Here is a 24,477-nt window from a genome sequence, read left to right as displayed (position 1 = left end):
CTTTCATTTTCTGGTGGTTGTCCCGTGTGAACTGCCCTGTCAGGCACTGAGAACGGACTGCTCTGAAGCAGCAGACCTGGCGGGGGCTGCACTTGTGGCCTTCCCAACAAAGTGTTTGAGTAATCGGTGCGGGAATTCTCCAGGTGGGAACCTGGGAGATCCAGCAGGTACCTCCTGCTCCGCTTATGCCAGTTTGTACATGCCCATGCGTTGATTCAGAATCTGGCCCTCTGAGACTGTCCAGGTGGTTCCTGCAGTGAAACTGACCTAATTTTACCCAAATAAGACCCTTACAAATACTCAGTGCAGACCATTCCTGCGGCTGCAGTCTTTTGCGTGTAGTTACACCATTGGGAGATATTTTGCATGTAGTTAAGGTTGCTGGATCATGCATACGCTCAACGTTCACACAGGACTACAGGCCAACAGGGTTTCAGGAGCACAGCAGATGATTGGGAGAGTCTCACCCAGTCTCTTGAGAGGCTCTATTGCAATGACCCTTGCAGCAGATACTGCCACTGCCATCCAGACAGTGAACATCCTGTTTGTGAGATTTCATTCCCCACACGAGCACTGCCCTATGCAAAGATCCCAATAAATTACCTTTCTTTAATAGAAAGACTTAATAGAGGACTTCTGCCCACATCCTCTATCTCTGACCAACTAACTCAAGTGTAGAGTTATAACCTGAGTATCTACTCCAGTGTGGAATTTGCAATCACTATCCACAAATAGGACAAAATAAAAATAGTGAAAGAGAGCATAGAAATTAACTATTAAATGGATCACGTGAACCATAGGCATGGATCCTTACACAAGTATCCTTTCTTTTGAAGAGCAGCTCACTGTGTACAGTTACAGCAAATAAGTACAAATAAATACCTAATGTGTAGAGTCTGCTCAACTAAAACCTCATTATGCACAGTCAGAAATTGAAATTTATGTGTACAAGACTTGAATGGCATAGGAGAAGCACAGAGATTCTGAGATTTCATACTGTGCAGTTACCTGATAGCTTGTTGTGATGTCTTCATACGAACAGCCCAGATGCTTTTGGTAATTACGTATATAGATTTTGGTTTTGGATGGAGAAATGAAAGAAATTACTTTCCAAAGTAATTTTCACTTACATAATCAGAGAGGGGGAAAAAAGGAACTTCAAGTCATTTTATGTGAACAGAATCATTGCTGTCCAATCAGATAGATAATAATTGCTCTAATTGTGAAATGAATTTACATTACCTGGATTCGGTTTTCCAGTTTGATATTGTCTTGAATTGAAAAACCTGAAATAATAAAGATTAAGCATGGTTTAAAAGTCTGGTTCTGTAAATTAGAGATTAGGCAGCAATGCTCACCATTAAGATTTGTGCTGAAAATGTGTGCAGGCCAGATCTCACCTGCAGAGAATGTTTGGTTAAAAGTCACTACAAAATTCAAGTCCCTGTCCAATTTTCTGTTCTGGTGTTATACTGTTCTTACTGTTTGCTCGTATAAGTTTATTTGGACCATACTTCATCTTTGGCAATCACTTAAAGCAATAAGTCAGCCAGATAATTGATGACATTTCCTGCAAGGCAGCTGCTTTTCACAATATCTAGGGAATTTGCCACAACCGTGATTATCCATGAATAATATGCTTTAAAAATAGTTAAGTAAGCAATAAGAGTCAAGAAAGCAAAATGCAATGAAATCTAGAGAAGCTCTAATGCAGTTTAGTGCTCTACCTAGTTAACTTGGAAACAAATTAGTGTTCAATTTTCCCATGATTATTGTTATGTTTAGCAGCAAGGTACTCCTACTTGTTGATAAGATGTGTTCCAAATAGATGTGGAGAACACTTGATTTTTGTTTCTTTTTTTAATCTGATTTAATGAATTTGAGGTATACAAGATATGATTAACAGTTTGTAGAACACTAATTAACTTACAAGTCTATTTAAAATACAGCAAAATAAAAAATGAAGTAAATAAGTTACAGATTGAGAGAGAGCGATTAGATAATTTTAATCATTCTTTTGGAATTTACAAAGAAAAAAGCTTACTCTCGAATTATTGGCGCAAGTTGAGTGCCAAGATTTTCACAGTGAAACCATTTTTCAAAGAGGACATCAGTTGATTCTCCAACATAGTATCTAAGAAATAAAAACATTAGTCATTCTTTTTATTAACTAAGTGTTGGGGGAGTTTGAAGAAAATAGCTACTTGATGTATGTAAATGTGGAAATACCATGCTACTTTACCTAGTTTTTTTTTTAATGAGGCTGTTTTTTCCCCTCATTGCTGACTCGTGGGTAGAGTGCCTAAATGTCTATAGAGGCCCTGGCAGTTTTGCTGAGCAACCATGGGTAAATTAACAAATCCCTCTAGCAAACTTTTAGGATTTAATCTTAGAAAGTGAGTTGGGCCATAGCGTTTTGAGATGGCCAACTTGTCAACTTGCTTATTGCCCATTCACAGTTTGACTGAAACGGTGGCTTCCTTGTGAAAGGTTGGGAGGTCCTTCAGTTGTGTCAGTCTGTGAGGCTTCTCTGCAGGTGAACCTCTTGCTTCACTTTTTATGTCTTAATAAATAAGTAGTGTTGAGATCAACAGATCAAGCTTGGTGTAATTTATGGAATGGTAAAGTGAAGCTTACCAACAGATCAGGAAAATACAACTTCAGAGATGGGCAAAGAACATCACTTATATTGCAAGTGATTGCAATATGTCTCCCTTGGGTGTAAGTGAATGGAATTTATGTTTCAAGCAGAAAAACAAGGCTTATGATTATACTGTGAATGTGTGTGTATTTATGTATTCACATTTGTCTTGTGTATCTCTATCAATATTGTCTAGAAACTTTTTACGATCTGCCCGTTTCCTCAAGTCTACAAAAAAGGGCTGGTTAGGTGGAAGAATGACTGCTTCCAGCATGGAAGAGCCTGCAATGTGAGCACAAATTTTGAGCACCAGAGAATCTACAGAGACGTTATAAATGTCTCAGCTGGGGAGATGCTTTAGGAGGGCTTTACACTAAAGAATCCAATCACAAAAGTAAAATCTAAACAGATAGTTTTGAGCTAGTATCACTTAGTGCATTTTTTATGACCTATATATGTTTTTACATATGAAGCATGTAATTATGGAAACTCTTTGAAGCAGGCTCTTTAGCTGTCACTTGTACCATAATTGGCATTTTGGGGACTGTTTTAGGGCATGACAGGCATGATAAATAATGGAATAATGAAGTGGTCTTTGCTGCAACTGGCTAGCAGTGACTTTCTGAAATGCAGGTGATCTTTTGAATGGTCCCTTTCTTAGTTTCTCATTTCTTTGACTCTTTGAATATAAAAACATTTTTTCTAGCTCTGCATATTTATGGTCTGTCTGCTGTGACATGTCCCATGCATAGATCAAAACTGTAGACAAAAAAAAGTGCTATACTGGAGATAAATTGTGACTTTAAGCCTCTATAGATAACATGATAGGTAGGTAATACCAACAGAGCTTTTCTAATGCAGTTGTCATTGCTATGACTTGCCTTCTTAGGTTTAAAAATTCTGTGTGACCACACACAGAATAAGGCTGAGTTTTGCTCCCACTAAAATATTTGTTTGAGGAGCTCATTCTCAGAAGGCAATAAAAGCTAGGCAGAAGTGCATACAGTGTAGAGGGGTTAGTGTTAAGAAAATTGAGTTTTATTTTTAAAGTTCTATGTACTTGTTAAGAAAGCTCTTCTTCACCTTTTTGTTTTTAGTACTTAGCAGAAATCAATGTTCTGTTTGCCAGAATATATTTGATTTGTATTGTTGCAGACTCCAGGATTGAAAATTTTGAGGTGGTAGCAGTAGGCAGCACATAGGTACACAGCTATGATCACAGCATACGTATCAGCATGTTCCTTGTGTGACTAAACCAAATGCTAAATGAGCTGTTTATGTGCATATAGGTAAGTTACACCTTGCAGACAAAATTACTGTAGAATTGGTGGCACAAATCTGATTAACGATCAGGAAAATAAAATATAGTATTGTACAGAAATTATGAATCCTGATGGACTAGCCAAGACTTCTGTACCTCACCTGAGCCCATCAATTTCTGTCTTTAATCTTTCCCTCTCAATCACAAGGCCCACGGTGTTTGCATATCGCTGAGGAGAATGAGGGATCCTAGCGGGAAGGAGAAACATCTGTCCAGACAAAAAAACGAGGAGGAGCTTGTGTTAGATGGTCACTGATCGTTGGGTTGTTTCTTTGCCCTTCCTCCCTGCCAAATCCTCTGCAGAAGCCTCCACGTTTTCCCTCCTCCTTGTCAATTCTGTGTTTGCTGCTCCTGCCTGGCTGTGCCCCTGTTGGTCCTGGATGCTGTTTCTAGCTCTTGGACTGGTGCTGTGCAAATGCTAGTCATTGGTTTAGCTATTGGCTTCGATTCTGAAGCAGCGAGGGCACCCCTCAGAGTTTCACCATCATTGCCAGACATGAGTAAAATCCAGTTATTCTACCTGGAATCTAGAAATTTACTGGCATTTCTGACTAACAGAAATTAACAGCAAGTTTGTTGCCAGCTCAGGATTTCTAAACCAGTTGCCCATGCATGTCCCTCCAGCGTGGCGAGCCCTGGGTAACGTGCCCCACTACGACTATTGCCAGCCCTCCCACCAAGGACGCTGTGTGTTCCCTTTCATCAATGCCTGTGGTCCGAGCCCAGCTCTCACATGGATGCACTTCTGAAGCGTGAAGGGTATTAGCAGAATTTCAGTGTTTATTGGTTTGAAATGTTAGGTTTTTTTTCCTCGTTGAAAAGGTCATACGGTTCTTTTAGCGGCACCAAGCTACTCAGTCTCGTGTATGTCTGCCCGTGTAAAAGCCATCCTCATTACAGCTCAGGCTTCATCCGTCTGGAGGCCGAAGGCAGTTCAAGCCAGTGACAGCAATAACGAGTGCTGGCAGTAGCATATCTAATATCTTGTAGTAACTACTTGCAATCAAATGAAATGTCTAGCGAGGCTCTCGTTAGTAGCATTGAAATATATGCTCTAGGAAGTCTTCCCATATAGGAAAAAACTGTTTTAAGTACTAGGCTCAATACAGCAGGATACGTTTTTGCATAAACTGTTGTTTTAAACAATTCTCGTGAGGGTAGCTGTGAGGACAAAACAAGGTGATTGAAATAGCTACAAAATCTTTAAATTTTCTAAGTTCTAAGCAGTTTATCTAATGGAGTGCTGATGGTAGTAAGTATTTACCAAGTATTTACCTTACCGTTTTTTGTAAGGTGGCTTCAGAAGTTGGGATGCTCAGTCACTGAAATGCTGAATGGTAGTTTGCTCTTAGTGACATGGAATTTCCTGTACTGAATTCATGACTCCATTGTTTTTTATCCTGATACCATTTCTCCCACAGCAGTGAGGAAACTGATTTTGAATTAATTCATAGAACACTCCTTCAACATTCCTACGACAACAGTAACAGAAAAACAACCCTGTTTTACCTCCCCTTCTCGGATGAAAATGTCTCTGTGGTTCCCATTTTCAATTATCTTCAAACACATATCTCCTTTCACTTGGTAAAATAACTGAGGGGAGAGGAAAAGTGACATTAAAGCAACTGCTCCAAAACTGTCCATATAGCATACATTTCCAGTTCATATTCAGCATATGAAAATCACGTTTCCTCTATGACTTTTAATATTTACACTGTTTTTTTTTCTAACAACATCAGCTGCTTTAGAAAATATTGCTAATTATGTATTGCCTCCATTATTTCCATACATTAGGAAATCTATCCCAGCGGTCCCCGACTGCTTGAAGAACTCTCCATGAACCCCATGGAAATCCATTCCACTGTCTTTATTCCAGGGGATTACACTGTAGGGCTGGGACTTTATGACTGAGACGCTCCTTTACTGCACTGTACTTGAAATTTCATTTCTTTTTTCAGTTCAGTTGTAGCGGGGTTTTCACTGTTCCATTCAGTGAAATTAAATGTCGGCATTCTAGCTGTGCTCCAGATATGCCCAGGATTTTTGGGTGCGTGTTTTCATTTTTAATGCATCTTTCCCATGTGGGAATTATTGTCCGTTTAGAAGCCAGTCTGCTTTATTTTTGTGGATACTTCTGAAGCCCTGCAACAGCTGCTCCTCTTCTTACTGCATGTGTAACAGGATTATGGCCTAAGCTTACATAAGGACAGAACCACTGAACCCCTAATTCTTTCTTCAGTGACCTTTTTGCAGTCCTGTTATTCCCAGAGTATATTAATCCCAGAGACTCTCAGGAGGGCCTTTTCATTTCAAGGCAGAATGGTGCTATTACTTGTAAGCGGGTCCCTTTTGGACCTGGAATAATGAGCACATTTTTTCTCATTCAATATAAAACAGAGCAATACGACTTTAAAAAGTCGAATTTACTTTTCCTATCCTGCCGCTCTCTGCCAAGCTTTTGTATGCTTTCTGTGTCCTGCTTGCAGTATCTAGAAATCAAAAAGGTTAATTCATGTAAGTGTTAATGCAGCCAAAATTGCCCAGGGTCCGATTAAAAATTAGAACTGTAATAAAAATTATTTTATTTATAGTCACTTGCTACAATTTTAGCAAACTGGAAGTAAAGCAAATATAAGGAGGAGAAGGAAAAGAGCACCAAGTCAAATGTATACAAATCCTGAATTAAACTTTTTCCAACATTAAGAAAGGTGAATCATTTTTGAAATGGGAGTTATTTGCAAAGCAACTTGGAAATATTGATTGATAGATCAATAGCTGAGAACTCGGGGAACACCTTTATGAACACAAGCATAAATGTGCTGCCCAAGGAAGGAAGAGCTGAGAGAACTGAAGATGATGAACTGGGAAAGAGCTCACGCTGAGAGCCCTCACATGAGCAAAGAGGTTCATCTTGTGTCAGGGGCATCACCATGGATAAACATAACTCTTGTCCAGATGGCCACAGTGTCAGGCTATTTATTCCTCTTGCACTTCATTTTCCTGTGTTCTCTTTCTGTTATTTTCTTTGGTGGTAGTGAATGAATGACTATGAACTGCTATAGTAGCCCTCGTGACAGAGTCCCTCGGGCAAGGCTGACTGCTCACTGGCAACACGAGTGATTTGAGTGGAGACTTGGTCTGTGTTGGTTGTAGTCTTGCCTATGAACATAAGATTCTGGCACACCTCATTATCACACAGGCCACCGGTAATAAGGCACTGGTGGTGCAGAAAATGAAAGATCCTTTCTGAAGTACTGGCTTTTGTAGTGGTATATACACCCTAGAACTGCTATAGGTAGTGAGAGGGCTATTACACAGGCAAATTGATGGGGCAAAAGATAAGGCTGTAACAACAGGGGGAGAATTTTATGCTGCTTGTGGCCAGGAATCCCATGGATAAGCATCAATCTGGTGATAAAAGCCTGGATGGGGAGGGCCATTCATCTCGATAGCAAAACATCACAGTCTCAAGGCAAGATTCTTAACACAACGCTGAATATTGAATTAAAAGAATTGTTTTGTAGTTGGAAAGGAGGATAGGTGTTTTTCTGTCTGAATGTAAACAGTACCTTTCACTGTAAATTACAGTGTATTCTTCCAAGCTTTTTTATTTATTTTTTCTGGAAAATGAGTGTTTCAGTCATCCATAAATTATGCGATGTCAGTGATGTAAACAAGTGGCACTAATTCTGCAATCCACTGCTGTGCTTATATTATACACCAAAATTTTACTGAGAAAACTATCAACTGTTTAATGTCTCTGTGAGTTACAGCCTGTGCCCGCTTCGTAGGACAGCCCTGTAACGCAGTATTCTGCTGTCTCTTACGGGAACACTGTTTATTTCTAAATTCTGACTGAGCTTGGCACTCTGGGCACATCTGGCTTGTTCCCTAAGTAACTCCTTGCAAAAACAGACCTCAGTAAGGAAGCACCGGTGTGTGTGTGTATGTATGTATATATCTATATGTGTGTGTGTGTGTTTGTGTGCACCTGTATATAGCAAGTAAGGCAGTGGTAGCTGACCTCACGCTACCTGAAAATGAGCTTTCCTAGTTGGTCTGTTTTTAATGGGGTAACAGGTTTAATCCGCATTCTCCCTGGTAGGACCAGAAATTGAGGAGATCTGTGTAATATTTTTATTCTGTTAGTATTTTCTTAATGGCGTAATGCTTCTTGCTACATGTAATAGGTGTAGCCTTGCAGAAAAAGCCTGCAATTTGTACCACTGCATAACAGTCAAAATCAGGCAGGTTTTCTCTTTCTGGATGAAGTATGTGGCTGAAGAAAGAAACTGTTTGTTCAGAAGTATTTTCATCCCTTTTATTATGAAATGTGCTTATTTACAAATATTTTCTTTGACTTTATTACACTTCTTTCTTTTCTGCCTTTTTCTCTCCCAGACTCTTGTCTGTCTTCTAGCTCTTTCTTATTTATTATGTGGCACCTCCTTTATTATTACTACGCTAAAACCTCTTCTTCCTTCTTATTAATTCTCATCTGACTTCTAGAGGCTCAAAGCCACACAGAAGTCATTCTTTATACGAAGCATAATTTTTTCAAAATTGCTGCTGGTTGAATATCTCCATTAAAAGCTACAAACATATCTCTGAAAATCGAATTGGAAGTCTCTCAAGACTGAGACAGTTTATCCTTTTTTGTCCCAGTTCCCTTAAATTTGCTCTACTGTAGAATTGCATTCCCCTTCCTGGGTCTGCTTCGCCCTACCACATCAGGCTTTAAAGCAGACAGCGTTGTGTTAAGCAGCGAGAGGCAGCATGGCCCGTGCTGAAGTCTGCAGAGAGGAATTTCACCCAGTTACACAGACTTTTGACTGCTCCTTCCAGAAGGAAACAGTGGTGATGCAGAGAGGTGGGGGTTCACTGTTCTCTTTAGTAGAAGATAGCTGAGGTTACTTATCTTCATTGGGTTAAAAAGTACAAATCCTGCTTTAAAAAGGGCAGTATCATCCCTGTCATATTAAGGTTGTGCAAGCTGTATTGGTCTTTCATATGGATATGCGGATCTGAATGGAGTAAAGAAAGAGGCATGCAGGATGGCAACTCGGCCGTTGTAACTGCATTGCTTATTCCTATGAAGATATAAGTCTGGTATATATGTGGCACTCTAGTGTAGGGCTTGCTCGTGTAGATACACCTTGACATCAAACACTGCCTTGATGCAGTGGCCGAGAGATCCCCTGGCTGTGAGCTAGCAAGGACCTCTGCAGTCATCTGTACTTGGAGTGCTCTTCTAAAAGTGGAATTTGGGATTGCTCAGCCCCTTGTGGGATTTGGCTCTGACTTGGCATATTGCTTGTCATTGGCTTGTATTGCCTGTCAGATTGTTAAGCACTAAATTAATTTGCAGAGCAAATCAAATTCAGGCGTGGGAGTAGTTTGGGTGTTCTCCAGACTTCAGCGGTAACTGATCTTATAAGCACAGAAAAACAATTTTCTCCCGTTCTCATCAAAAGGTTTCTTAGCCATCAGGAGTCTGGAAGGCAAGTCTGGGAGGAGGTAAAGCAGAGAAAACTGTATGTGTGTGTGGTGGGGGTTTCTGCTCATTCACGTGAACCACCTGTGAAAGCTGTGCAGTAGCCGAGACTCACCCCAACAATTTTATGCCACAAATTTATTTCTGAAGATGTAATCTCATTCTGAGGTGAAGGGATCACCACTCTTACTGCTCTGTAATACAGCCTTTGTTTTGCATTAAGAATGTTTAAAGAGTTTCCACAGACTTTTTTTTGTGTGTGTGTGTGTTTTTAAAAATGTAAAGGAGCAAAATTTTCTCTTGCTTTATGGAATGTTTCTAGTTTTTAGCTGTGAAACCAGCACTACAATACCACCTACTGGAACGCTCATCCTGTCCACTCCTTCCCCTACTTCCTAGACATCCGTACAACATGAAAGGAGAATGGAGTTGCTATGGTCAAGGCTCTCCAAGCACGCTGAATAGAGTAGCATAAGCTAGAGGAAGGGGTCAGTCTTCACCCAAGCTGGTGATTTATGGGGTGTTCATGAGAGAAACAGAGAAGTCAAAGATCAGGATAGCAAACTCAGATAATCTGTGGAAGTTTGGGAGCTTCCTAAGTCTTTGGCTCTACAAATGAACTGCAGGCTGAAAAGCACCAGGCTACTTGTGCTATAGGAGACATAATAAACTGTGTATGTGCTCACAGGCTTAAGAACAGTGATTGAACAGATATAAGCAATCCTAAAGTTAATTTTATTTTCTGAACCAACTCTTTGTCAGAACAATACCCGTAGGATACCAGCAACTAAATTTGCAAAAGGATTGTGGGTCTTCATGGTCTGGTTTGTTGACAGGATTCCTATATTTGGGGCTTGAAATTACTGTGTAGAACTACAAATGACTTTTGGTCTGGCAAAAGGGTGAGCTGAACATCAGTGCGTATAGATACGCTCTTTAGAAGTTCAAGTTTGAAAATTAAACATCTCATGGCAAGTGTCATGATTTTGTACCAAAGTTGAGATTCATTAGGACTGTAAAACGGATTAAAAAGGCTGCCATCTTTTCATGAGCAAAAAATCTAGAACAATGTAACATCAGGCCAATCACAATACTCGATTTTCATTTTTGAATTTCACAATTACTTGTTCGAAATACAGAACTTCTATAACAAAAATATGATTTTGAAAGCATCCTTTCCTTTCTAAGGTGTTGTTCCAAGAAGTTAAAATGAGACCTTTTGATGCTGTCAGAACATTTTCTCTAGTTTCCTGTTGAAAATAAAATATAGCAAAATAAATCTGATATCATCAAGTGTTTGCTTCAAAGGAAAAGCACAGATGGTGCATGGGTCTGCTTAAGTATTTAAATAGTTGTAATAAATACAACACTCTAGTGAGCTACTGACTGCTAATCTGTTGCTGTAGCATCAGAAGTACCTACACTTTAATCATACAGATCAATTAAAACAAGAAAATGTGAATGATCTATAGGTTACCTCTTCTCCTTCTTCAATATGATAATCTTTCCTTTCATTTGGCCCCCCAACAAACATCACGTTCAATTGATAGCGATGCCTAGAAAAGAAAAATGACATTTTAAAGATACCTTCACTCAAGGTATTCTTTTTTATTTATTATTATTATTATTTTAATTTTCCTTAATGCTTTGAGGATAGTAAGTCAGTGAAACAATGATGAGTGACAAGCAATCTCTGGAATGAGAACTCAAAAGACCTAAGTGTGTTTTTCAGGTCACCTGAGACCACTTATCCCCCTACTGATGTTTCAGCGGGCCCAGCTATGAGAAGGGGATAAAGATATTCATCTACCGTGGAAAGCATTTTGGGTCCTAATGACAAAGAAGAAACAGGAAAAATGAGAAAATGGCTTGTCAACGTTACCTGATCAGGTAAGGATTTTGTAGAGGGAGAGCACTTCCTGAGCTAATAAAGGTAAAGTTATATATATATATGTTTTTTTTTCTGTTAGAACTACTAGCAGTATTGATGGTAGGAATTCTCAGCTAATTTCTCTTCCATTTATATTGGTTTGGCTAAGGCGAACAATGTTACAACGTCTTCTTTATGGTTGTAACTGATTGAGAAAAGGAGATTCAGGCCCCCTCTGCTAATTTGGTAACCCTTCAGAGACGCCACGAGCGCTTCCCTTGGCTGTCACAAAGCCTGGACATCACCTTGATTACTGGTGGGTACAAGGACACTTGCACTGATAGAGAAGGTAGCATTTTTTCATTTTCAGTGTATAGCAAAAGCCCTACAAGTCAGATGTGTTAACTCTGATCCAAAATCTGCTCAGCCTTACTTCAATGGGAAGGATTTTGACTCCTGCGTTTCTCAATGAGGAGATTCTGGGCAATATGCTGGTGAACTGGCGATCGTGGTGGTACAGAAGCAGTGGAGCTGCACTGCTCTCCATCACAGGGGATGACCATAAAAAGCCCTAGAGAAAAGGAAGACCAACCTGCCAACCTGGTTGAGAGACACCAAACTATTCTGAACTGCAGAATGTTTGCCTCAAAGAGCATTTAAATAGTACTGATTTAAATGGTACTGAGTAGTGATTAGTGAAGAAAAGTAATGAATAGCAGTGACAAACATTTCCTTGGTCAAATAAATTAGATTACAATATTTAATTTCACCATTTTCACTCTAGGAAACTAAAAATTATGGCACTTGACTTCATGCCAACATTCTCAAACAAGGAACTGAAATCACAGCTGTTTGTACTATGAAGATTTATTATTTCATTTTCAAAGATACAATGAAATACTTCTGTATTAAGAAACATTTCTACTAAAACCAAGTCATAACAACATGGCTAATAATTCATAATATAAACCAAAATGAAAGCTGCACTAGAAGAAAGATAACATATGCGTATCTTGTAACCTGCCTTTAAGAGGAATTAATGTAATAGAAATCTGTGAAGTTAACTTAAATGATTAATTTTATTAGTTCAATAATGGAAAAAGAAAAATGTTGCCCTTAATTCTTTTTTTGCCAAAATATCAGGCAGAAGTACCAAAATATTAGGCAGAAGTCATGGGTTAGTTATTCCTATCATTACGAATTCCTATTATTACGAAATTCCAGCTATCAAATACAAGCAAGAATTCCAAGAGATTTGTTTACACATACTCTTAAACAAAGTTGTTTAGTCAACATTAGGAAGAAAACTGAAGCTACTTTTTTTCCTTGTGATTTTACAAATATATGCTAAATATTTTGGCAAATAGTACTCAATTTGGTGAGTATCCTAAAGGCTTCAGGGGTGTGGAAATTGCTTGATTGCATGATTTTGTTTTTAGATTGGGGTACTAATCACTGGATTATATTTTGGACTCTCAGATACTCTGCTATTTCTTGTCTTAATCATATAAAGAAAACATTTTCAGCAGGTAACCTTTTTAAAACCTCTAAAGAGCATGAAGATCTTTGTATCTCATGACCACAGGGAGGTCTCTTTATGATAGGTATCATATTCTGGAAAGCTAAGAGCTTTAAAAGTGCCGTTGCTGCACTGCGAAGATCTGCCATGTCAAGGTGTCTGATTTTGCATTATCGCCCTTCTAGTAAGTTTTTAAAATTGCAAGATAACATAATTAAAATACAATTAAATGGCAACTCTTACATTGTATTCGATTCTTGATTTTGGTAAAATTCTAAGCAGATGGAGATCAGAAATTGCAATTTTATTATAAAATGCCTAAAATGTATTTAAAACTTCTGACACTCTCAACTGTATAAAGGATAACAGAATGAAAGTTTGAAAGCCCTAACAAATGTAGACCAAAAATCCTATTGATTTGCTGTAATACCTAGCTTGTTCAATCTATTTTGAAACTTAGGGTGATAAGTTACTTGGATGTTTTGGAGTGGTTGCCTTCCTGTGATGTTGAAGGCAGTGCGATGATCGCATTATACATCTGTGCTCAGTACGTAAAGGACCAAAGCCTTTGGAAAAAGAAAAAAAAGTTAGAAATCTGTTAGTCCCTTCTTGGTAAACTGAAGGAAACCACCAGTAGCAGGTGGTGAGACTCAGAATCATATAGTAAATTATTTTTCTCTTCTTCACAGGAAAAAGCTGTATTGAAGACATTGATTCTCTTTGAAATCTATGCAATTTTCATGGTTAAAAATGTTTCTCATTTCAGTGTACCTTGTAGCAATGTCTGTAGGGAAGATTTGCCAATACTGACTGTTTGGGGATTTCAGTGACCCTCTGACCTCTGGTAGGTCTCATATTCCAGCGAAATTTTGCTTCAGGATTGCACAAAAGTGCTGGTCGAGGTGGGCAGAATAGTGCAGTAATAAATAATAATAAAAAAGGTTTCTCTTATTGACAAAGAAAAAAATATGGCTATTTAAAATACTGTAAAATGCTAAAATTGTACACAACTAGCTTTGGTAAGCTCTTGAAATGACTACACTTCACAAAATACTTGCAAAATCGATTCTGAAAATGAAAGAAATGGAAGCACTTGCAAAGAGAAGTGTTCTTCATTCTCTCCAGTGTGAAATGATGGGACGTGATGCAAGTCTCATGCTTCCTCAGCTGGAATATACAGCTGTAGATTCAATGCAGGCAACTCGCTAGGGATGTGTCTTTTACCTGATTTTTGTCTTGCAACACAGACATCCGTGAATGGAGATTACTATCATCCCCTCTGTAGTAGAAGAGGTGCCCATGTAGGTGTTGATTAGAGGTGGAATTTAGTGAAGGGCATCAGGCACATTGACACTTCCTCTGCAGCAGTTTTTATTGCCTTGTGTTTTTAAACTGACATCAGAGAATGGAACCCAGTTGTCATTGTTTCTAGTGAGAATCCTTTCTTATAAAAACTTTAGTTTATAGAGTTTTGGATGAAATATGTTGTCCTCTACTTCACTGACAAATGCTTGCTAATACTATGACCAGAAGGTGCTAATATTATGACTGGAAGGAACCATACACTGGACAATTTACCTCAGAAGTCATTCATTGGACTTGACACTGAAAAGATGCATTTTATAAATCTGAAAAACGCCCTCAATTTTTTTCTTATGTTAGCTTATGTTTCTAGCTCTTAGGTGATCTCAGGCATTGCTGCACCAACCTACCTTGCAGGACCCTGTAGGGTCCTACCCTGCCTCGACAGATCTGGAAGTGCCCCAAGAATGTGCTCTTCTTGCACCCCTTCCCTGCCTTTCTCTATATCTTTAAGGATATGTCCTGCCACTTTTTATTGATCCTGGATATTTGGTTCCTCCGTAATGCTGGAATAACTGCCAGCAACTTGGACAGCTGTTTTGGCTTGTAATATGGCATCATCAATTAGCTAAATTTTAATCACTTGTGGATGAGATGCTGTCTGCCCTGATCAGCATGGTTGTATTGTCACAGGGCCTAAAGCAAAGTCCCTGGAAGTCAGTCCTGTTGCCTACAAAAAGCAGGGCAAACATTTCGTATTCAAGCTGATTCTTAACAGCTTCTACAGATTTATTAAAAAATAGATTTCAGGCATTTTCTGTCTTTTGAAATGACACTCTGACTGCGATTAGAGAGGAACTTTCTAGCCTTTCCTATGCATGCATTTTTAGCAAAGAATATCTAAGAACTGGGTTAAAAAATTCATTTACTTACATAAGTTTATTGCACACAGGTGGCACAAAGGCATCTTTGTTTTCTTCTATCCATTTTCGTACATTTACAAGAAGCTCCATGGTTCACCAGCTGGGCAGCTTTTGAGGAAGACGTTACCAGTTTGCAGAGCTCTTCCAGGGAGCAAACTGCACGTGACTCCATCCCCGGAGCTCCAGGGATTGGTTGGTAGGAGAGGTGTCTGTGGGCTTGAGTGTCGGGGGGGACAGGTCCATCAGCCAAAGGTTACTTTGGAAAGAGTATTAGTGCTTTGGCAGCTTGGCTAATAATTGACTGGTGTTTTTAAAAATCTTCATCAGAGACTCATTTTGCCCACAAGAGGTTGCTTAATTCTCTTTATTGCATCAACTGGAGTATCCCCTCTGTCTAGGGGGATTGCCTTGTAGTGGAGACAAACTGGCAGAGAGTGGCCAAGATTTGGGCATGCACGCCAGTCTGGTGTAGAAACAGCAGGTCCAAAGCTAAACAGGCTGAGGGCAGTTGCTCAAAGTTTTTTTTTTTAAATACGTGTATATATACATATTTATACTATGTATGTATTTGTATATACACACTTATATCACCTTTGAAAGCAAAGGTAGCTCCCAGTGGTGAAGAAATTCAGATGTTAGTGTGGAGATATGGAAAAGGTTTGATGAAAGTTTGTAAAGCTTTTTGGTTTGTTTCTTTATTTGTTTTTCCTTTTGGGGGTGGAGGACGGAAGTGATAACATAGTCTAGAGGAAAGAGTATAACAAGACATTGGTAATTTCCTAGTAGCCACGCAGGTAGAGTTCAAATCAAGCACAAAATGCATATATGTAAGATTTATGATGTATGACCATTTAGTATGACTGGAGAATTTTATGTATCTATGTAGATGCTTTTGAAATTGCTTTCCTTTAAGAAACCACTATGGAAACCCCTCAGACTGCAAAACATCCTCTCTGGAGCAAGGTAGTCTTACCTTGTGAAAACAAACTCATTTTCTGGGCCGGTCTGTCGTCTATTATGAAGTGTCACTGTTAATGTCCATTTTGTAAGGAGATGCCATGACCTGCTAAAACCAGTGCTGCTTCACTGGTGGTAGCAGGGAATGGGATTCCAGCTTACTCAGAGGTAGGTTAGATGTAGTCTTGTTTGTTCTGCATGCGTCAATATGGCTCATACAGATACAACTGCATTTGGCACTAAGCTGGGATCAGTGGCTAAATTCAAAGATGATGGATTCGATCTCTTTCCGTATCCTGCTGGCTGCCTCCTGCGTGTCTGAGGCTCCATGACAGAGCCCCACTTCCTTTTCTCTCCTCCCCTCAAGCTTCTCAGCTTGAGATCATTTCAGGGTGTCTTTGTGAAAATACTGGGATCTTCTTCTGCCAGATAAAAAAAACAAAAGATGTCTCTTGCATTTGGAAGCCAAAAGACACTGTCCATAAACGCTCATTTTAATTACATCCCCATTTTGTCACTGTTGTAGCAGAGCTTGTTAGAGAGCTGAGGGTGATTCTGTGATGCCTTCTGTGATGCCTAAGTTGCCATCAAATTAATGGGCAAACAAGAAACTGAGAGTTATCAAGCATTGCATAGGTAGACCCAGGTCTGTATTATTTTTTATTCCGTTACCAGTTTCTCTTCCATGTCTGCACAGCTCCTACAGGATTGCTTACTCTGTTCCTCTTCCTGCCCCCACATTTGATAAGTAAATGTACAAATGTTTATCAGCCTTGGAGTACATGAAGTGGGTGGTTGATGAAAAGCCCCGAGCCATTACAAAATGCTAGAGCTTTTTAGCTGCTGTTGATGTAGCTTAGTTATATCTATATTATGCTTAGGGCAGGGAATATATGGGTGTATGGGTGTTCAAAAATGAACTGTACATCCTCCCTGGCCTGTGCACATGAAGCACTTCAGTTGCTCAGCTGACTGTTCAGTGTGCTGGAGTGGTACAAATCTTGGAGTTTTTTTAGCTTATCTCATTATAATTTTCCTATGGAAAGAAACACTGACATGTCAGTTTGGATGAAGATTGTGGTAACATCATACTCCTACTCTAATATGTATGAGGGTGTCCCTCCTTTTTGCAGCTCCATTATATTGCTGCTTTGAATTTTAAGCTACTTATTAATTTAAAAAGATGAAGTTCATTTACAAGTTTACCATTGGTATGAAGCTGAGGTCACTATTGTAAGGTAGCATCTTCTGCAACCTTCGACAAAATTCTTTTCTGCAACCTTAAAAAGGTTTTGAAAATACAGTTAGTGGGTTTTCCATGCATGTAACAGGCATTATGCAACATCTCTTTTTCTCTGAGAAGGGCTAAGAAAAGCTGTGTGAGGCCTGGAAGTACTGGGCCAAGAAACCCATTTCTGTGGAGCATATTGGAAAGACAAAAGTGCTGCAAGCTCTGTGGGACCGAAGTAAGTATTTGCTCTCGGAGCTTGGTTTTTTTGGTCAGTCTGCCTTGCAATGGACTCTTCACACCCATCAGCGCTGCTTCTAGAAGCCAGGCCTCAGATTTGTGCTTTCTCCTCAGACTGTTCCTTTCATGCAAATATAAGGAATCTAATTTGTCAGCTTTTTAATTTTTTTCTGCCCCAGCCATGCAAAGCTACCAAAGCACAAAGCTGCTACACAGAATTTCTTTTGCATTGAGGGTCAGGAAAAAAGCGGTAGTGGAAAAAATGAGTTCAGCACCTAGTCTGTTTTTCTGCTTTCCCTAATCACAAGACAAGAGGCTTAAATTTATGAACTATCATCCAGCAAGCAGCATATGGTAACAAAAAATCTGTCTGAAGAATTTTGACATAAGTTTTCTAGCTAGAAGAAGTATTCAGGTTTGCTGGCCAGCATTTTATCTCTATTAGTCACCTCTGTATTTGTCACCTTTTTTTACTTCTCATATTAATTCTATTGATCTAAAGAAGTGATGGTGAAGAACTAGCATGGTTCAGAGAGCCCACGGAGAGGAGAGTGATATGGATGATACAGGCCAGCTCCTTCCAGCCCCAGTCTGCTCCTTCTATTCTTGGCAGGAAACAGCCTTGTGGAAATTGATTCTTGTTCACAGAGACACTCGGAGGTTAACATTTTTTATTTTGTACTTAGTGCTAACAAGTATTTTGAAAAATCCTCGCCAGTGCAGGTTTGCGTTCATCAGCGATTTGAGGAAATATCCCTTTAGCACTGTTTCAGCTTGTAGTTGTGATTTATCTGCCTTGGGGTTACACTAATGGAGCTACAGTGAACTGATAACCTGGAGATTCTGCAAGCAGCACAAAGCAAGAAGGAACTTTCTGCAACGTTGAGAAAGCTTTAACCTATACTTCTCCTTTTCCAGCATTCTGAGTAAACTGAAAGAGTATGATATAACCAAAAAATATAACCACGTTTTTTTAAAATATATTCTTTGTATAGTTTAACAGATATGAAGCTGGTGGAGTTGCATGAAATAAAAACTCTGATCAGCAACAAACCTGCTACTGAGCCCAGGTACAGCACCCCCACCTATGTTTACCTGGCCACATTTTGCTGTTACATTTATATGCATAGTTTAAAGGGCCCTCAATCTCTGTGTGGGTCAATAAAAGAAAGAAGCGAATCAAGCAGCACAGCAGAGGAGTTAATGATCCTAGGAAATCTACTAAAACCGTCATTATTATATGGGAAGCTGATGAAAATAACAGAGCAGTGATTGCCATCTCTTTGGACACCAATGGAGACTCGCTGAGCCCTCCCTCTAGCCAGAGACTAAGGCGCTCTCTGCAACAGAGAACTTGTCTGCATGTTGGTACCTTCAGCTATGATTCTTCTTGACAACTCTGTATTTCCCAGAAAAAAAAAATGGTTGAAATTAAGTTCACAGCAGTTTTTCCATGGTATAACATATTTTATTTGCTGCAAAACTATAAAGGCAGCTGCAGGGTTTTTGGGAAACCAAGACAAAAAAAAATTGTATGTGATGTTACCTCAGAAATGAACTGCTAGCAACTGCCCTTCTTCTGTACGTCAGCCACCTTCATCTGTGGTCAAATACAGCAACTGCCTGTTGAGCCACCTGTCAGCGATGGCCTTTCACTGGAACGTGTTCTTAGCAATGCTCACAGGAACAGTCCTGACAGCTGAACAACTTCCTTGTCAGCAAATGAGGAGCAGCTTGTCTCCTTCCAAACAAGTCTCCAAAGGTTTTGGCTCATTTGTGAATCAAAGACAGGGGAGGAGGTAATTGCTTGGATAAAGTCGCACATAATTCAGGATGTCAGGGAAGCTGGGGATCACTGCTATTTATTTTAAATTGGCAACGAGGGCCTGTCACCTGCTGCCAGGCCATTAATATTGCAGTTTTCAAGGCCATGGAAATCCAAACACGTTTTGCTCCTTAGTGGAAGAAATCATGCACTTTCATATACTGCAATAGCCAGAGCTTGTTCCTTTGCCCACAACAGAGGCAGAGGTAGAAAGAAAGGTGTTTTCTAATACGTGTCAGCAACCCAGCACAGGTGTCCAGGTAAATATGCACAGTGTGTATATACAAAGCATATATATATATATGTATATATAAAATATGTCTCAAACACGCACTGGAGCATTACTTGGATTTAAAGGCTGCTATGTCTTACTATGTTTTTAACCTCTTCCTGCCTCAAAATGCAAGTGATAGCCTGAACTGCAGAATAAATCCATGTTAGCGCTATTCTGTAGCAGCAAGCTTGCGCATAAGGCTTTTTTTTTTTAAAAAAAAAAGTAAATAATACATCGCATACATATTGCTTCTGTCTGTAAGTAACGTTAGATTTCCAGATCTATTAACCATTTTCACATCGGAGTGTGAGTTCGGCACTTCAGGCCCGGCTCCCTGCGGGCCGGTGGCGGCGCCGCTGCGGCCGGGCCGCTCCAGACGTCGCCCCGTCTCTTCGCAGAGGCCGCGGGCGGCTGCAGGGCCCTGCGCGGGCTGCGGAGCCGCCGCTCCTGCCCCTGCGGGGGCTGCGGAGCCGCCGCTGCGGCCCCGGCGGAGGCGCCGGGCAGCCCAGGGCCGCCGCCCGCCCCTCGGCAGCGGCGCCGCCGCCCGCCCGCCCGCCTCAGTGCGGGGCCCGCGGCGCAGGGAGGCCGGGCTTGTGCCGGGCGCCGCTTTTCCCCGCCCCGAGGCTGCCGCGGAGCGTCCCCCGCCCGGCGAGCGCGGCGTCTTCCCCTCCCTCCCTCCCTCCGCCGCTTCCCGCCGCCGCTGGCGGCCGTTAACGGCGGGAGCGCGGCCCGCGCGCGGGGCCGCTGCGTGCAGGGCAGTGGGCGGCGGGCGCCCCGCGCGGGCCGGGCAGCCCCTGATAACGCGTTCGGGAGGCGCTGCAGTCAGGGCTCCAGTGGCGCAATCGGTTAGCGCGCGGTACTTATACAGCAGTACAAGCCGAGCAATGCCGAGGTTGTGAGTTCGAGCCTCACCTGGAGCACAGAGCTTTTTGGGGGCGGGAAGGGCTTTTTTGGGGCCTGCGCGGCTGCCGCCTGCTGCGCCCAGCGGCTTTGGCCTGAAAAGCGTAAAAAGCTCCCAGAAAAACAGGCGGTCGCGCCAGGCGCGTGTCTGCCGCAGCGCGGCCAGTTGAGCGCAGGCGGTAGCGCGCAGGAGAGCTGGGGTTTGTGCACATACAGTAGTATTGTTGTGCCCTTATGTACTGTTTTTGTGTACGCCGAGCCATCCTGTGCGCCTATGGGTGCGTAATGAGCACCCAGAACACAAAGAAAGCACTTGCAGGAGGCTGGTAAATTTCGCATGTATCCCTTTGGTCACAAGGACATGTACTTATATACACAGATAAGCATACTCTTGGTATGCTCAAAGTTGCTTTTTCAGCAGCTTCATTTGTTTCCCCTGTAAGAGCTGCATTGTGATCTTGCAGGAAATACAATAAACTGCAGGCCATGAAAATGTATTGTACAAGTAAATATTGACCAGTACTGGCAAGGAACGAGGTATTTCTTCTCCCTTAGGTTGAAGGGAGGCCTCTTATTGTAACTGCTAATTACATCAATACTGCCTTTAAAACATGTAATAATGTTTCCAGAACAGGAAGGAAAAAGATTAAAACAATTATATATATATATATATATAAAATATTTATAATAATTGTATTTATATTTATAATATATATTTATATATTTTTTATAATATATATTTATATTTTATATTTATAACTTTAGAGGTGTCAGGGCCATGCAAAAGGGGGCAATCCAGAAAAAGCACTGCCTGTATGTTTAGGCCCAGATCTTGTAAACATGCACGTTAAATGCTCCACTTCAGAGGTATCTTCCTTGCCCGAATCAGTATGCGGTTCCTGTACTGTAGGGGTCACTTGGCTGCAGTGCATTTTACACACCTATTTTCCCCTATTATTTTTTTAATCACTTTTTCCCTTAGGATTTCGTGGGAACTTTGCTATTCATTCCAGTGATCATACAGTTATGCCTAAAGTGTGTCACTCCTATCACATCTGGATGTGAAATATAATGAAAACTCAAGAGTAAATAAGACCTATCCTTGGTTTGCAGCGAGGTTTCACCTTTTATTCCGCATGATGCACAAGTACCACGTCCCAGTGCTGAGGCACTACGACTACCTGGAGGAATATCTGCAGGGCTACTGAAAATATTAAAGAACATGCTGTTATTGTAAAAACAAAAAAACAAAGACAAACACGCACACAAAAGCCTGCAACTGGGAAAACACGGCTCCCCACAGGACACCCTACTCCAGTGCTGCTGCCCCGTGTGGGGTTTTGGTGCAGGTTGCTGGGGATGTCTGTAGCCAAGTGGATGTGCTTGCCCAACTCCCCACAGCCATGGCTGTGTGAGGAACACACATCTCCGCTCCCCTGGCTGAGGCCTAAACACCTCCCTGATTCTCATGGCTTCCGTCTGGAATGAGATTGCCCTGGATGGGGCAAGTGATGGCACTCCATTAGGCTCATACAATACAAGTGCTAGCTTACCCTCATGCCACAGGTGAAATATAAATACACAGACAGGTTTATGAAGTGGAGTGAGTGGGATGGCTGCAGAAGTGCAGCTGTGCCCTGAGGTGGCTGATAAGGATGACCAGGTGTGGGAATAGTGGTGGTCTGGCCACAGGCACCTGTGCAGGGGAGGTGCTGGGGACCCCGCTCAGCACCAGGAGATGGAAGAGCCATGGGCCTGAGCAGCTTCTGAGGAGGAAAGGTGCTATTTTGGAGCTGAGATGATAAGTGTGCATTTATTTATTTATCTTTGTGCTTATTTGTTTGGAAGGGGGCTGTTTCTTCCCCCCTAAAGCTGAGCCAGGACCTTGGCAGGGTCCTGGGGAGGTTGGTCCTTGTGCTGGGGTGGGAAGTGGTGACGCAGCCGTGGGCTGCTCTTGGCTGGTGAGTGGGGATGTGCCATGGGCAAGGTGCTGTGCTCGTGTTTGTAACGACTTTTTGGAAAGGTAGGTGCCTTAGAAGTTTGTGAGAGAGTGTTTCACAATGCTGTGCTTCAAAATAATGCCCTTTTTCTGGGGAGATAGCGTGTCCTGAGTTCTTGGTTAGTGCTTCTAATTATCAGTTTTATATATGTAAATGTATGTATAAAGATATTTTGATATACCATTACTGAAAAAATGCTGAAGTTTTATTATATATATATATACACACATATATATATGCATGTGTCTATGTGAGCAATTACTTTTTTTATAAAGCTGGAGTGTGAACAGATGACTTTTTTTAACCACTGTGTAGATGCAATGTAGCAGCAGTGCTAAATGTGATCTAGAAGGTGATAATTCCCCTTCCTCTCTTCTCTCTCCCTTCTTCTAGTAACACCTTGATGACTTATAGCACCCTGTTTTGTATAGAAAAGGGAAATGGGCCCTGGCACTGCCTTGTCCCCTCTGCCTGTCCCCTCTCTTGCAGGGTGACCAGGACAGACCTGAGCTTGAGGGCACTGTGGGCTTGCAGGGAAGCCTTGGATAATTGCTGTCCTTCCTAAAACTGTGACTGGGCTGAGGATTTTCCTTTCTGGATACCATTCATCCACGCTGCCTTGCTTATTTAGGGGTCTGCCCCTTCTAGCCTGTGTTTTATTCCTTATTGTGGTGTTAGTCTTCCTGGTATAAATGTCATGCCTGGAGTTCCTGAGGTCCTTGGAAATATTTTGTAGGGTCTCAAACACCATTTTTAACAATACATGTTTTTCTTCATTTAACATTGGCTATGGGTTATGCTTAATTTTTTACCATGATTGCTCAGTTAGATCAGTTGTAGATGCTTGTAGGTATATAGATATATGTGCCTGAAGGCTACTGCTGGAGGGAGAATTGTAAAGACTTAGAAATGGCGCAGTTCTGGAGGGTGAGGGAGGAGGTTTTACATGTTTTTTCCTATACAATACTGCTCACATACAGCATTTGACTGGACTACGAGTTCAAAGAGAAGGGTGAACAGCAAGGGTTACTGCAGAAACACCTGTAGGATGCCCCTCACTGAGAGCTCTTTCTAGAAGTGTCCACTTGTATTCTTTATGTTAAATACATGGTTAGTGTTTGTGAGCCTCTTAAGCCCTTGCTTAACATAAATTTATTGAACGCATTGGTCTTGCACTTGCCATAGTCTTTCATTTAATAAAGACTGTTCCACAATATTAGATTTTTCATATCCTAGGAAAGTTAGGAGGAAGACTTTCTTTTGTATTTAAAAATATTAAATAGCAATTAAAGTCTGCTTTTCATAACTCTGCCAATAGATGGCACTATGATTACACAAAGTGAAAAGGATGAGTGGGGATTAAAAAAAATAAAAAAGCAAAAGCATTTCCAAACTTTCTAAAAATAGAAATAATCTGTGAAGTGCTTTGGTGGGCACAAAAGAACAGTGGGCAAAAATGCTATTGGTTGCTTGGAGAATCAAGTCAACTGGAAATATAGACACTTTTTAAATATAATGTCCTGCCTAAAGGACCTCTTTGAAATGGAAAAATCTAGTGAGTAGTTGTGTTTGGAGTGACTAGAGAAGGATGGGACCTGTCGTGTTCTCTAGTCTCTGTGGCTTCAGTGCTTTTGCAGAATGCCAGCACAGCAGGTCTGTCTGAAATTCTCTGGAAAAGGCCTGCTCAAGAGGAGTTGGTGTTCGAAGCGCCCTTGCGGCGCTGCCCGGAGTTCGGAGCCCCATCGCAGCTGCTGGCAATGGGGGGTGCCTGTCCTGCAGGGTGCCAGGCTAGGAAATGGCAATAAAGCCCGCTAGCTAACTGTGCTGGTTGACTTAATTGCCTGGATTTGTTTTCTGGGCATCCTACATTAGACTGTGGAATAGAGCTGGTTAACTGTGCCGCTTAGTTTTAGGCTCTTTTAAACTTTACATGTTTAAACTTTTTAAAGTTTAAGCTTTTTAAATGGTGTGTTTAAATATTTT

The 24,477-nt window shown here is 41.0% G+C and overlaps 1 protein-coding gene and 1 non-coding gene across 2 annotated transcripts in view; one reads left to right on the top strand and one right to left on the bottom strand.

The window, feature by feature from the left end:
* HAAO (3-hydroxyanthranilate 3,4-dioxygenase) overlaps positions 1-15,203 on the bottom strand; it is a 29,220-nt gene extending 14,017 nt beyond the window's left edge. Inside the window, exons 1-6 of the mRNA XM_088527412.1 lie at positions 15,081-15,203; positions 10,934-11,012; positions 5,472-5,555; positions 4,064-4,170; positions 2,045-2,134; positions 1,243-1,286 (exon numbers count right to left, since the gene is read on the bottom strand). Of these exons, the coding sequence (XP_088383538.1) occupies positions 1,243-1,286; positions 2,045-2,134; positions 4,064-4,170; positions 5,472-5,555; positions 10,934-11,012; positions 15,081-15,160 (484 nt within the window). The 5' untranslated portion in view covers positions 15,161-15,203. The remainder of the gene's footprint in view (positions 1-1,242; positions 1,287-2,044; positions 2,135-4,063; positions 4,171-5,471; positions 5,556-10,933; positions 11,013-15,080) is intronic.
* A 5,218-nt stretch (positions 15,204-20,421) lies between these two features.
* TRNAI-UAU (transfer RNA isoleucine (anticodon UAU)) lies at positions 20,422-20,514 on the top strand. Its single transcript is given in 2 exon segments — positions 20,422-20,459; positions 20,479-20,514. It is a non-coding gene; the product is annotated as a tRNA-Ile (tRNA).
* The last annotated feature ends 3,963 nt before the right edge of the window (positions 20,515-24,477 follow it).

Source organism: Tinamus guttatus, unplaced genomic scaffold (assembly GCF_059628265.1).
Source record: "Tinamus guttatus ecotype Peru unplaced genomic scaffold, ASM5962826v1 Tinamus_guttatus_pri_ptg000286l, whole genome shotgun sequence".
Classification (NCBI taxonomy): Eukaryota; Metazoa; Chordata; class Aves; order Tinamiformes; family Tinamidae; genus Tinamus; species Tinamus guttatus.
The sequence above is the reverse complement of the archived record's forward strand: the minus strand, read 5'-3'. Positions and strand labels throughout refer to the sequence as shown.